The sequence below is a fragment of the Ochlerotatus camptorhynchus genome, unplaced genomic scaffold (genome assembly GCF_037179485.1).
Source record: "Ochlerotatus camptorhynchus isolate MF236.1 unplaced genomic scaffold, CSIRO-AGI_Acam_v1.1 ptg000778l, whole genome shotgun sequence".
NCBI classification, from domain to species: domain Eukaryota; kingdom Metazoa; phylum Arthropoda; class Insecta; order Diptera; family Culicidae; genus Ochlerotatus; species Ochlerotatus camptorhynchus.
In genome coordinates, this window is record NW_027041243.1 from 135,818 (window position 1) to 149,209 (window position 13,392).

The window sequence follows — 13,392 nt, forward strand, 5'->3', positions numbered from 1 at the left end:
TCCCTCGCTCTCACATTTGCGATTTGTGTGTTTATTTAAAATTTGTTAAGTGCTTTAAACAATTTGTGGCAATCTCAAACTGATTGCGTTGATTAACTTTTTTTTTTGAGTTTTAAATAGAATATTTTCAAAGGATTAACTTTTTTCTTTGTAACAACAACAATAGCGACAAAAATAGACATTGATTCTTGAACTAGATTTTTTTCTTGTATAGAACAAACTAAACAAAATCGAAGGCAGTGTGGCAAATAGTTTACCCGACAGCAGTGTTGCCTGATACGAGTAGTGTGAGAATGGCTGACTTTGGGAATAAGCAAAATTTGAATTGAGCGTCCGTTGGAGTTTTATCCTCGGTTCTTTTACATTTTACAGCTGAAAAATCTTGGTCACGACTCACAACGTCACGACAGGTTACACGCAAGGAGTTATTTCCAATTTGGGTATGTCTACGAAGACAAAAAAAGTAAATTTACCAAAGTAGTTTGCGTTTAATTAAGTTCAATTGACTCAAATTAGAGTACCGTCAACTATCGCACGTTGGGCTAAACCCATAGCCCACTTAGGTAAAGGCTTTCGTTAGTTGCGCTAAGCTGTCAAGCTTATGAATGATTATCATCACAATCCTTGAGCAACTATCCAAAATGTTCATCCATGAGCCCCTCGAAATGGAATCTGCTCTGTCAGAAATGGCGTTTAACTTCGATTTAGGTGGGCAACAAGCCCAACTAACGGGAGCTCAACTAAAACGTAGTCCACGTGAAGATCTCTCGTTCCTTTTTTGAGAACTCATTCCAAATTTAAGTCAGAAGAACTAAAATTTCAAAGGTTTTATTTTTCATTCACTGACTAACCGATATGAATTAAAGCCCTATCGTAAAAGTATGGACGTCTGCCAAAAGATTTTCCAATCGAACTGTCAAAATGCACTGGTTTGCTCGATGGGAGAAACTTTTTTCAGTTTTATGGTTCCAGTCGTCCATACTTTAACTCCAACAGACTCGCAAAATACATCCATGTTTTCAGTCATATTAAAAGACTGAAAACATGAATGTATTTTACGAGTCTGTTGCGAACGTGCAAGCTGGCGATGTATTGTACTAAATATCTTAGAGGAAGAGGAGACAATATGGGGACTTTTATGAACCAATTTTCTGTCAAAGGTGAACCAGCGCCTGATTGGTCGGGCGAACGTATAGAAAAGCGAGAGAATTTTTACAACAGGGAATCTATTTTCTTGTATTTTGACAGTCGACTGCCTCGCCCATAATGAAATACATTGAACGAAAACGTCCGCAATACTTCGACTGATTATTGTATTGCTCGAGCCCTTCAACAATATGCTGTCGAATTTCAGATGATTTCCTTATGGTTGAATTCGTCATCAACTGATGAGCATCCATATGACTGTCCTCCAAATAAAGGATGATATTTATTTGAAAATTGGCTGTAGAACATACAGGGCTCAGAAGACAACCATTTAAGGATAAGATGACTTACAATTACAAATGCTTTGGATTGGATTATTCATTCTATTGTTTACATTTCCATATGAACAGCCATGAACATCAGCCATTGATAATGGATACAAAAATAACTTGTTAATAGATAATATTAAAGAGCCTGAATTTAAAGAGACGACATGTCGAAATTGGAACAATCGACTATCTGTCAAAGTCATACGAAAAGTCATTCCAATCGAGCAGAAGACCTGTCAAATGGATAAGATGTCGTCTCTTTATAAATTCAGGCTCTTTAGATAATATAATAGAAATAGATAAACTACGGTTTCCACGCTTTACCAATGTTCGTTCCACCTCTGATAGCGATGCCTATGCTTCCACCTCGTTTGTCTGCTCAGAGCAGCAAATGACGTTCAATAGAATTATTTACATCATCGTTTTGAATGATTTGCGTTAAGGGGCTGAACCAATACCAAATGCATTTCAATTTAAGATGACTATCATTCTGAAGAGAGCATTACGCATTCCAACTGAAGGCCCTATCCCTTCTCATAACAATGTTCATCCTGTATTCGAGAGGAAAATCATCTGATTTCAAAACAACCGTCATCCGGTTGCAGCTATCATTCGAAAAGGCGATTTCGATGTTTCGATTTGAATGGTCTGAGGTTTCATTCGAACAGAAGACGGTGGTTTGGTACAGTGTAGTTTTTGCACGATCGTTTCCGCAATAGAAGAAGAACACGTCACAGACAAAAAGAAGCCAGTTGTCTCCTCTTCCTCTTAGCTCAATATCAGTAGGAGTGTCGATATAGAACTGGCGGTCTCTTCTACACCCTTGGTTTTCAATAGAGAAAGAAACCACCATAAGCAAAACAGTGACAGCAAATCACCTTTTCCAGCCCACGCTGTGTTCAATTTTGTTTCATTTTCATTTGTTTCATGTGAAAAAATAGTCTTATTAAACTTTAACATTTGGTTTGAAATCAGGGGGTGCGACACATCTAAATATCAATCCTAGATGTTTGAAAAATCTCAAGCTAGCTAGTCAATCTACGAAAAATCTACATTCATTATTTGCATCTACTTGCATCGTGCTTCTTTTTTTTGCAGGAAATCTTCAAAATCTCATTTCTATCTATTGAGTGTGCACACAGCTGAGCACAGCAAATCGAAATGTTTCCTGCATCGAAGGTAGAGTCACATTGAAATATATCTAGATAGAGCTGGAATTAGGGCCTAACAGCTTTTGTAAACAATGGCTTTTCTCGATGATTTCTAGGAATTCAAGGCGTGCCAACGCAAACCAACACAGGCATCGGGTAGGGGAAGACTTCCCATACCTGATGGTGATATTGACTTGATTGAGCGAGCCTTGAGTTTCTGGAAAATCATCGAGAGAAGTCATTGTTTACAAAAGCTGTTACGCCCTAATTCCAGCTCTATCTAGATATATTCTCCACAAAGGATGGTCATTCTACACACTTATTTTGCGCCAACTTTTTTCTTAGTGTGCCTCAGTGTACCGCAGTTGTGCCGGCAGTGCCGAGAAGTCATTGAACTGACTTTTGTTTGCATGTGAATAGTGTATTGTTTGGCAACCCGGTATTTTAACAGCTCTTGTTTTTGTTTTGTTTTCCGCAACCTGAGATGACCGGGAGTAGGAACAACAGGTTGATTTTGCCAAGACGATCCTGCAACATTGAATGGTTGGTGTAGCAGCAGCAGTAGTAGCAACCACCGCCATGGATGGTATGTCTTCAAGCAGTTCTAGTCAGAGGTGCCGGATGGTATAGTTTTCGTTTGGTTATTGACTTTCAGATTGAAACTCAAACACCGCTGTCAGCTGTTTTGTCTTCTGTTCATCTCGAGGTTCATCTAATGAACGGATAGAGCCCAGATAGGATAAAATGTGGACGAGACTGCCGTCACGGGAGTCTGTGTAACGATTTTGATAACGGAGCTAGATGATATCATGAACCCGGAAGGGATGAGGACTTTGTCGAGGGTTAAACCACAAATGAAGTGACAGTCGACTAACTGGCGAAGAAAAATAATGTGGTTCACTGTAATAGAATTTTATTAGAAGTTTGGCCATCAGCCACCAGATGGGCTAGCATTTTTGTTTTGATTTCAAAAAGTTGATTTTGTGTGCAATGATCTTTGACAGTGTGAAAAGAATGTATCATTTTGTCATTTTTTTTTTGCATTTCAGTTTGAGTAGAGTGATATAATCAAAACATCCTGGTACATTTGGTGAAAATGCTACCATAGTTACCATAGTTACCTCTATGGTAGTAGTGTTGCCATCCGTCTGTTACTTCGTTTATGGTACTACGGCTGGCACCGTATTTTTTGGCGTCTCCCGATCCAAGAGTCATGGGTTTCTCTTGATCGACCTCAACAGCTTCCAGTCCGATCCAAAGTTTCAGCACGACGTTTGCTTCGACCTTCCGGGCCACACTCTTGCGATCACGGAACCGCTCGAGAACTTCTCCCACAGTAGAAACGGCAATTTTCAACTTTTTCGCTACACTCAAAAAATTCCACACGTCATTATCATGTGTCTCACACTTTATTTTGCGCATATTGTGAAACACATCCATTTCATGTGTGAATCTTATGCTATGAACCATGCCTGAACACTATGGATTTGAATTGTGACACACTTGGATTCTATGTGCCTCAAATGGTGATATCAATCGAGGGGGGCGACACATCTAAATCTCAATTCTAGATGCTCAACAAATCTCACACTAGCGAACCAATTTTGTAAAATCTTCTTTCATTTCTCGCATCTACTTGCATTGCACATCATCTTTTTGCAGGAAATCTTCAGAATCGTCATCAATCTTCTTTCTATCTACTCAGCGTGTGCGCAGCTAACCACAACAAAACACAATGTTTCCTGCATCCTAGATAGAGTCGTTCCCCTCGATATCAATAGCTTTGCACACCATAGTTCAATATTCTACAATATTCTACTTTATCGAATTCTACTTTACCGACTCTAAAAATGAATCGACAAATATATAAACAAAACTGCCAGAGGCCAGAGCTTTCACATATATTTTTAATGGGTCTGATTTGGGATTCGATCATGGACTGTTGGGGTATGCTGCTGCCGGAGTCTTCGTTCGTTCTCACTGTGCCACGGTTGTTCTCATATATGAGGCAGGTTGATAGGATAAAGTCACAACTCTTGTTATCGATGTTTACCTTTCTGGGCAAGCAATCCACATCGTATTGAAATGCAAAACACTTTGAATCCATCTGTTTTGAACAGTAGCGTGATTCAATGTGCAATACACTTGAATAGATAGTGAAAGATTTTCAACATTTCAAAGTTTGAAACATTATAAATTAACGTGTATAACACATTGAACCAAGGTGAAATACACTTAAAGTAAATGTGATTGTGCATTTAGAAAATCTAGTGTTCAAACACTTCGATCAAACGTCTGAAATTTTTTGAGTGTATATTCCGAATTGACCACGCCAGGTTTTCGTCAGGTTCAATTTTCTTTTCTCGTATTCCATCTGATTCGTACCAACAAAATGATCGCAACTGAACATTTCAAAATTGTAAACAACGTGAAATATCGTCAAAAGGTGGCCAAAACAGGAACATGGCCTAAGAGATGAACTAGCCTATGGCTAAAAATCTCTTTAATAAAGAAAAAAAAAAAAAAAAAAAAGGAGCATGGCCAATACTGGTGCGTTTCCCCTAGTACACCACTAAAACACATGTACTTTCAAAACAAATCGCTGTCAAAACATTCCAAATCCGACCACTAGAGGCGCTGCTGTAGAATAAATAAAGTGTCCGGATTATAAGTGGTCTACACTTTATTGCCATTTCAGGGAAAACATTACGACGGAACTGACAGCCGCAGCATGCTATAAAAGCTGATAATGGCCATTATTACCGATGTCACTGCAAGGTGAAGTGACAGCTTGTCACTCACGGTGAAGGGATTCCCATTTGATTTACACGGCAATCACAAGTGGTCACATCACTTTGTTTTCACCGTGAAGTCACACGCCAAATGCCAATTTTTCTCTGAATTGGAATATTGCGCATCTTAAGAAAAAATTCCGTCTGGCAGTTACCGTCAAGGGTATTCTAAAGCTGGCAAAAAGGCCAATATTCAGTGTGAATTGACTTAAATTTTGACGTTCTGGAACCTATGGGATTTGACGTTTTGATACAGAGATTCCGAGAAAAATGTACAGGTTACTTACACGGCGAATGAGAACGACTCAAATTTGAGTTTAGTTCACTCATAATCGCCAAAAGTGCAGGAACTCAGCGATGAGTAAATTTGTCTCATGTTTTCCCAGGTTTTTCCAGGAATTCCCAGGGAAAAATTCCCGAATTTGAGAAAAGTAAAGATTGGATTCACTCAGTCTTTTGGTACTACTCCGAGACTGAATAAAACTTTCGTCAATTTCCTCATTTTCCGGCAGATTTTTTTGGTTTACCACAGGAAACCATGAGACAAATTTTACTCATCGCGGAGTTCCTGCACTTTTGGCGATTATGAGTGAACTAAACTCAAATTTGAGTCGTTCTCATTCGCCGTGTAGATATGTTTGGTTTCAAAATGTGGCTCAGTAATAGCCCCCTGACTACCGAAGAGTTCTTTCGCAGTTGTCAAAATTCTAAAAAAGCTGATAACTAAAATGAAGCCTTGTTTATTTGACAGCTGCAGTAAATCTTCTTGTTCTTCTTCAAATGAATCCGTAAAACGGAAAGAAATCTCTGGAAACACGGTACACCACGGTTGTCTTTCACTTATATCTTGAATTAACCTCAATGTTCAGCTGGCATCTAGAGAAGTCTATATTTGTCTGGAGGTCTTGCATGCTCACTTCAGGGTGCTTCAGATCGCGTTGTACTTATGGGTATACTTCAAAGACTTTGTGGATTAACTCCAGAGGTCTTTCACTTCTTGTATGACCTCAGGGTTCACTCATCAAGACTTATAGGGCATACTCTAAAGATGTATGGACTTGTTGTAAAATATCTCTTTACTTACCCAATAATACCCATGATATTCTCACTGGAATTAACACAGATCTCAAAACTTGACCTCATAGCTTGGAAATGTTCGACAGAACTTGTTCTAAAATACCTCTGAAGGTCTTAGTAGCTGACCTACATGGTTTCTTTACTCAATCTTTATGATATAATGGCCTTAGGTGGTTAGGTGTTAATCTGATGGAGATGATCCTACAACCATTTAGAGCCTTCAAAGTAGTGTACTCTGTAAGGTCTCAGAATCCTCGAAATAACCTCCCCCAACACACATTGGCAGTTGAATAAGAGCGTATTCAGGCAAAACTGAGCTTGTTCAGCTAAGAGATGGCTTATTCAGCTTTTAATCAGCTCAAATTTTTTGTTGTGCCAAGGCTTCTGAAGTTGGTCTAGGATCACCGAAATAGCGTAATAGGGTCTCTAAACTGAAATCCTACAACCTGTAGAGCTTTGCAAGAGAGTCGCATCCAGAATTGCTTATCCGTAAGGCCTTTCTAGTTAACTTATAAGACCTCCCTAGATGACTCTGGAGATGAGCCATAAGGCCTAAGAATTCATCACGTAAGCTCTCCGGAGTTGACTAGCATGGTTTGTAGATCTGAGTCGTCAGGACGATGGGCCATTATATTGCCATAGATGATACTTATGGGCAGTGATGCAAAATATCATAACTCTCACGTGACACTCGTCTACGCATCAACCGACTATCGCTGACAGAAGGTTTTGTCACGCAGTGAGAGGCAGAGCCATGGCAAACAACAATCACCAGTAATGGTCGTTGCTCACAAGTAAAACGTTACACTCGCTGCTGATGATGAAATGCACAACGAAAACAGTGAAGACTTCTGCAGTACGATCATGAGAAAAGTAAAACAACAGAAGAAAATGAAAACAATGCCTACGCATTCCAAGTTCGTATCGACAGGTGCGACTGTGTGAGCTACAAACAAAGCAGGCACCATTAAACGGAAGCTGTTGGGCTCACGCACCAACACACTCACATAAGCAAGCAAAACAGCAACTGCTTGAAAACGAGCACAGATGAGTGTCGTGATTGTCGGGAATGACCAGATCGGTGATGGATCACAACCGAAGACGACATTCACCAGTTGCTTTTTACTTCTTTCGTCAACTTGATGGATGGTCATGGAGAGAGCTTCGATGAGCACATCGATAGGAATGTACAAAACGTTACTACCATCAGCTGTTTGATGATCGTGATTGTGATAGGTTGCAACTCTGCTCACTGGAATTAACACAGATCTCAAAACTTTACCTCATAGCTTGGAAATGTTCCACAGAGCTTGTTCTAAAATACCTCTAAAATATCTTTGTAGCTGATCTACATGGTTTCTTTACTCAATCTTTATGATATATATGCCTTAGGTGGTTAGGTGTTGATCTGATGGAGATGATCCTACAATCATTTAGATCCTTCAAAGTAGTGTACTCCGTAAGGTCTCCGGATCCTCGAAATAACCTCCCCCAACACACATTGACAGTTGAATAAGAGCGTATTCAGGCAAAACTGAGCTTCTTCAGCTAAGAAATGGCTTATTCAGCTTTTAATCAGCTCAAATTTGTTGTTGTGCCAAGGCTTCTGAAGTTGGTCTAGGATCACCGAAATAGCGTAATAGGGTCTCTAAACCGAAATCCTACAACCTGCGGAGCTTTGCAAGAGAGTTGCATCCAGAATTGCTTATCCGTAAGGCCTTTCTAGTTAACTTATATGACCTACATAGATGACTCTGGAGATGATCCATAAGGCCTAAGAATTCATCACGTAAGCTCTCCGGAGTTGACTGGCATGGTTTGTAGATCTGAGTCGTCAGGACGATGGGCCATTATATTTCCATAGATGATACTTATGGGACCTCAGATAGCCTAGTCAGTAAAGGCACGATATTACCAAACCGGAGGATCCGGATTCAATTCCCGATCCGGTCGAGGAAATCTTTCGGGTTGGAAATTTTCTTGACTTCCCTAAGACATTTGAAGTTGACACATGAGGCTTCTGAAATGTAATGGTTAGGCCTAAAAACTTCGATAAGATCCTTTAATAAGACTTTCAAGATTTCGGAAGCTGATCCCAGAACTTTGAAATCAAATGATAAGGCCCCTAGACTGAAGTCATAAGAACTGTGGATCTATGCCTAAAGGTCTCCGAAGTTGTCCAAAAAGGTTACCAGAGAGTCTTTGCTATAAATCCATGATATTTTTTTGTAATTAATGATCTAAGAACCTACAGAGTAAGGTGTTTAGAGTTTATTCGTTGGAATTGATGAACCATCGTATTGCTATAGTTGACCGCTGAAATTGACTCATTAGGAATATGGAATTATTCCGTGAGATCTCCGGAATTGATCTATGATCTTCGAATTAGACTCCCAGCCTTCTCAAGGTCATTATTGATAGCCAAACTTGACCTATAAGGCCTCTATCCTGAACTCGTAATGCATGTGGATCTATACGAGTCCATAAGACCTTTGCTATTAACTCATAGTTCTCCTCTTGGTTGACCCTTAAGATTCCTGTAGACAATCCATTATATATCCCGCAAGCTGTCTATAGGTGACCAATACGGTTTATAGATTTTATTCATAAGGAAATTGGGCCATTACATTTCTATAGATGAGGCTTAAGGCATTCGAAGTTGACCCATAAGGCTTATTGACTGAACCTATAAGGTTTCTGGTTCATTAGATCCTCGAATTAAGATCACCGACATCGATCGAAGACTTCTAGACTGAAATCATATCCAACTTCACCATAAGGTCTCCGAAGTTGACTAAAAATACCGGAATTGACCCATAAGATCGCTGAAGGTGATCCCTAAGATCTCAGGATTTATCTCGCAAGCTGTCCAGAATTGGGTTCTTTAAGGGTATTGATGTAAATGCATATTCGTAATCTTCATTAAAAATGGAACCCAAACCCAAAATTTCATCAATTTTGGCACACTGGAACTATTTTAAATAAGTACGATTACATTTGCAAAAATCACCATATTAGCGCCCCTCGGTGTCACTTTGTATGGGAGCGAGCTGTCAGTTTGTCAGTTTAGTGTCAAACAGTGAAGTTATTATTTTGCTTTAAATCTTGATTTAAAAATCGAGATGAAAGTGTGTGGGTTCGAAAAAAATATCGCTGTGCTCAGAAAACGAAGCTCTTTCAGATGATATATAAAAACCGATATATTTTTCAAAATTAAAGAACCCAATTGACCTATAAAGTCCTTGAAATTTCAGAGCCCATCTGGTATGTGAACATATCTCGTAAGATCTCCCTAGCTAAATATGTGATAATGTTTACACTGTTTTCATAAAATAAATTTTCCCTAACACAGGCGTCATAATCGAGTACCACTTGGTGCGCCCATTTTTGCAACGGGCTATGATGCGTAACTATGATGCTAACTATCAAAACATTTAACAGGAGAACCTGTATCCGAGATTTTGCTCTGATTTTGAAATTCCCCCTAATTTCAAATAATGTTGTTCTAAGCACCTACTTATTGGAAACCAAACGTTTGATTTGAGAAAAGTCACTTCTACTTCTACTGTATTTTAAATCAGTAACAAGAAAACTGCACGAGAAGGTCACTAAACCTGGAAAAACGCATTTCTAATCAAATCTAAGCGAATAAAGACATCCGCGTAGATCCCAAAAACCACGTAAAACAAAACTTTGTAAATTCCAAAATCCATGAAAAGCCGTGTAAAAAGAGAGACAAACCACTGTCACATTCAGACTGCTGCGATGGATTTCAAACTGATGAATAAAACCCAGCCCAGCATGATGTCCCATTTATTAAAACAGCAAGCTAATGCTGTTGAGAGCCATCTTAACCACTTTGGCCCCAAGCAATGCTCCCCAACACGGACATCAAAATCAATGGATGCGTTCAAAAAAAAAACCTCCCAAATCCCCATGGCTACATGTCCCATAGTTTCAGCACTATTCTCACAACTCGTATCGCAACCCCGAATCGGCTGAACCCACCCAATTAGCTCGCTTCCCCCCCCCCCCCGCACGCTCGTTTTAATTTAAAAATATGCTTCCTTCCTATCTCTGACGACACCGATACACTCACGCTCGCACACTCATCCTTCCTGTTCGGTTTTTAAATATATTTACAAAGTTATTGCACATTCCACCTTGACTCCATCGGCTGCAACTTTCTCTCGTTCTCAGTCAGTCATGAAACACAATTCCCACCCTCCGCCTCCACATTCGCACTCATACTCTCACTGGCTAAAATCGCGCAAGCTTCGTAGGAGAAATCCTCGCAACGCAACGCGCTAACTTTCCCTAGGTAATAACGCGGAGAACTAACTATACAGCTCAGTTGTAGTAGTAGTAGTCGTAGTAGTACACAGTAGTAATAGTAGTAGGTCTTCTCTCCCGGAAAACCCAACCTTAATCAGCTTTAAAATCTTATCTCGTAAATGCACGTAGAGCTTTGGTTCGCAGAACAAAGCACAGAGTTTGGCTTCTCCTAATGTTTAGTGTAATCAAATTCCCCCCTCTTTTTCTTTTTTCTTAGAACACCATACCTTCCCAGTGGGGTCCAGCATCCATTCCTGTATTGACGATCCCGGAGCCCGTCAAAGTTGTCATGTTCCGTCATTTTTTGTTTTGTTTAGGGTATGCATTTTTCATTGGGTTCACACCTCGACCCCGTATGTCCGATCAACGTCGTCGTACGAAAACTGGCATCCCTTGCTGTTCGCAGAGGAGGAGGACGGTGGTTCCGCGCTGGGATCCACCGGTTTGGTTGGAGAATTACACGAACTGGTCGACAGGTCTTCGCCATCATCCTGCTGCAGGATATCGGCTGGCAGTTCCGGCACGGAAACTCCCCGGCGGGTGAAGAAGGCCATCTTTTCTCTGTAAATAGAAGAATTCCAGTTAGGTTCCGAACTAGGGGCTGATGGCACCAAGAAGCGTACTTGAACGAAATTAGATCCAGCTGCCCCTTGCCGGCTTTGGTTTTTCGTAGCTTGTAGATCTCCTTGGAGGTCTTGTGCAGCAGTTTGGCCAGGTGCTTCTCCTCCGGCGTCGTCGCACTGCCGGCGCTCTTGATCAGCTTGAGGAAGTCTTCGTTCTCCAGCGCCCAGGTGGCCACCTTGACGTCGTTGTTGTCCCTCGCCAGCTCCAATCGTTTCTTCAGATCACGCAGCCGGCCGATCTCGTCCGTCAGGGTTTCCAGCTTCGTTTGCTGCGCTTTCAGATCCAGTTCCAGATCCAGACTAGTACGCGGCACTGCCGGGTGCATTTCTGAAATGAGAAACAGCCGCTGAGTAACTGGAATTGGAGGATCTGTCTCCGACGGGGGCTACTTACTGTGGTACACCTTGAGAGTTCGGCTGTGATACCGCAGGGACCGTCGCTCGACGGCCCCCCGCTTGAACGGATGCGGCGTCACGGGGTTGTTGAAGTGCATGGCCGAGTCCGAATCGCTTCGGTTCAACCGGCAGATGTAGCGGGCCTTGCTGGCGACGGCACTGTTTGAGAAACAAAACACACTTTAGTCACACACTGGATTGCAACAGACCAACGATACCCACCTTGGCGAAAAGGTTTGCGACCGCTTCACGAGCCGATCGTCGATGACTGCATTTTCATCGATCGTGCCGTTACTGCTGCGGGCCGGATCGTGCAAACGCCGGCGGCCCTTCTCCGGCAGGAAGGCACACTCCGTGTTCGTTTCCTTGTCGACCTTCTCGACGGCGGCCAGCGCGATTGCCTCTGCGACGTCGTCCACCTCGGAAGCGACCGTACCCTTTACGCTATTCATGTACTCCTCCAGCATCAGTTGTGTTGCCGCTGGAAATGCAAAAATGGGGGGATTGATTAGCACAGGTGTCGTCGAAAGCTTTGTTTGTTTCAGTTAACCAGCTTAAACTTAGGAAGTCAATGGAAGTTCAAAGATCCCGGAGAATTCAAACAACTTTCACAGAGAAATTCGGAACACTTCTACCAGCAATCAATACAAAACTAACGATCTTAAATTGAGTAATCAATACGAAACTAACGATCTACTTGACTAGTCCATTGGTCCCAAGTACAGCTATAAGCGAGGCTATAAGCATATCCCATTCTCGTACTAGAATCGGTCAAAGTTTGTGTTTGTTTTGATCTCGAAGGGGACGTGCTGTCTAATCAGCCTACTAATCATTTTGGTATGAAAATGGTTCCAAACTTAAACAAACTGTGTAGGTTTATTATGGCTTGTTTACGTTTGGAACCAGTTAAACGAGGTAGGCGACGATTGTTCGTATTTGACAGCCACATCCATCCCTGGGTTTTGAAACGTCTCATAAATTTGACAGTGTTTAATGAGGGTTTTGTAGATTTTTCTGCGAATCGAGGGGTGCTTCAATTAGCTTTGGACCGAAGGTCTGGTACTTCCTAAGCCAAAAGATTCAGCATTTTTCTTCGAAACCACCTGGTCTTAGTGTTAGCAACCGATGGAAACTAACGGTTTTAAATTGGCTCACTACTTGACTAGCATATTGGTCCCAAGCAAATCGATTAACGTACCCCATTATAGTCGAAATTCTAGCACTACACTATGTTTGTTTTGATGCGCTATGAAAGTTTGACAGATAAAATGAGGGGTTCGTGGATTTTCCTATGTTTCGAGGGGTGCATCGATTAGCTTGGGACCGAAGAGAGTACTAGAGCTGAGCCAAAAAGTTGAACACGTTTCTTCGGGACCTTCTGGTCTTAGAGTTACCTCTATGCTTCTACGGCAAGTTTAGAAAAGCAGAAACAAACTAGAGAATTTCCAGAGAAGCCCAGATCTTCCGAGGTAAGCCTAAGAAAGGTACCTCTTGTAAAAGATGCGGAAACTTCTTTGCGAAACTCCGTTGATATAGAACCGCT

At 41.3% G+C, this 13,392-nt stretch overlaps 2 protein-coding genes across 2 annotated transcripts in view; both read right to left on the reverse strand.

The window, feature by feature from the left end:
• Positions 1-13,392, reverse strand: part of LOC135715010 (sodium-independent sulfate anion transporter-like) — a 140,629-nt gene that overhangs the window by 124,968 nt on the left and 2,269 nt on the right. The window lies entirely within an intron of this gene.
• Positions 10,740-13,392, reverse strand: part of LOC135715009 (protein kibra-like) — a 72,861-nt gene continuing 70,208 nt past the window's right edge. Inside the window, exons 6-9 of the mRNA XM_065238416.1 lie at positions 12,072-12,330; positions 11,848-12,008; positions 11,454-11,781; positions 10,740-11,391 (exon numbers count right to left, since the gene is read on the reverse strand). Coding sequence (XP_065094488.1) covers positions 11,169-11,391; positions 11,454-11,781; positions 11,848-12,008; positions 12,072-12,330 — 971 coding nt within the window. The 3' untranslated portion in view covers positions 10,740-11,168. The remainder of the gene's footprint in view (positions 11,392-11,453; positions 11,782-11,847; positions 12,009-12,071; positions 12,331-13,392) is intronic.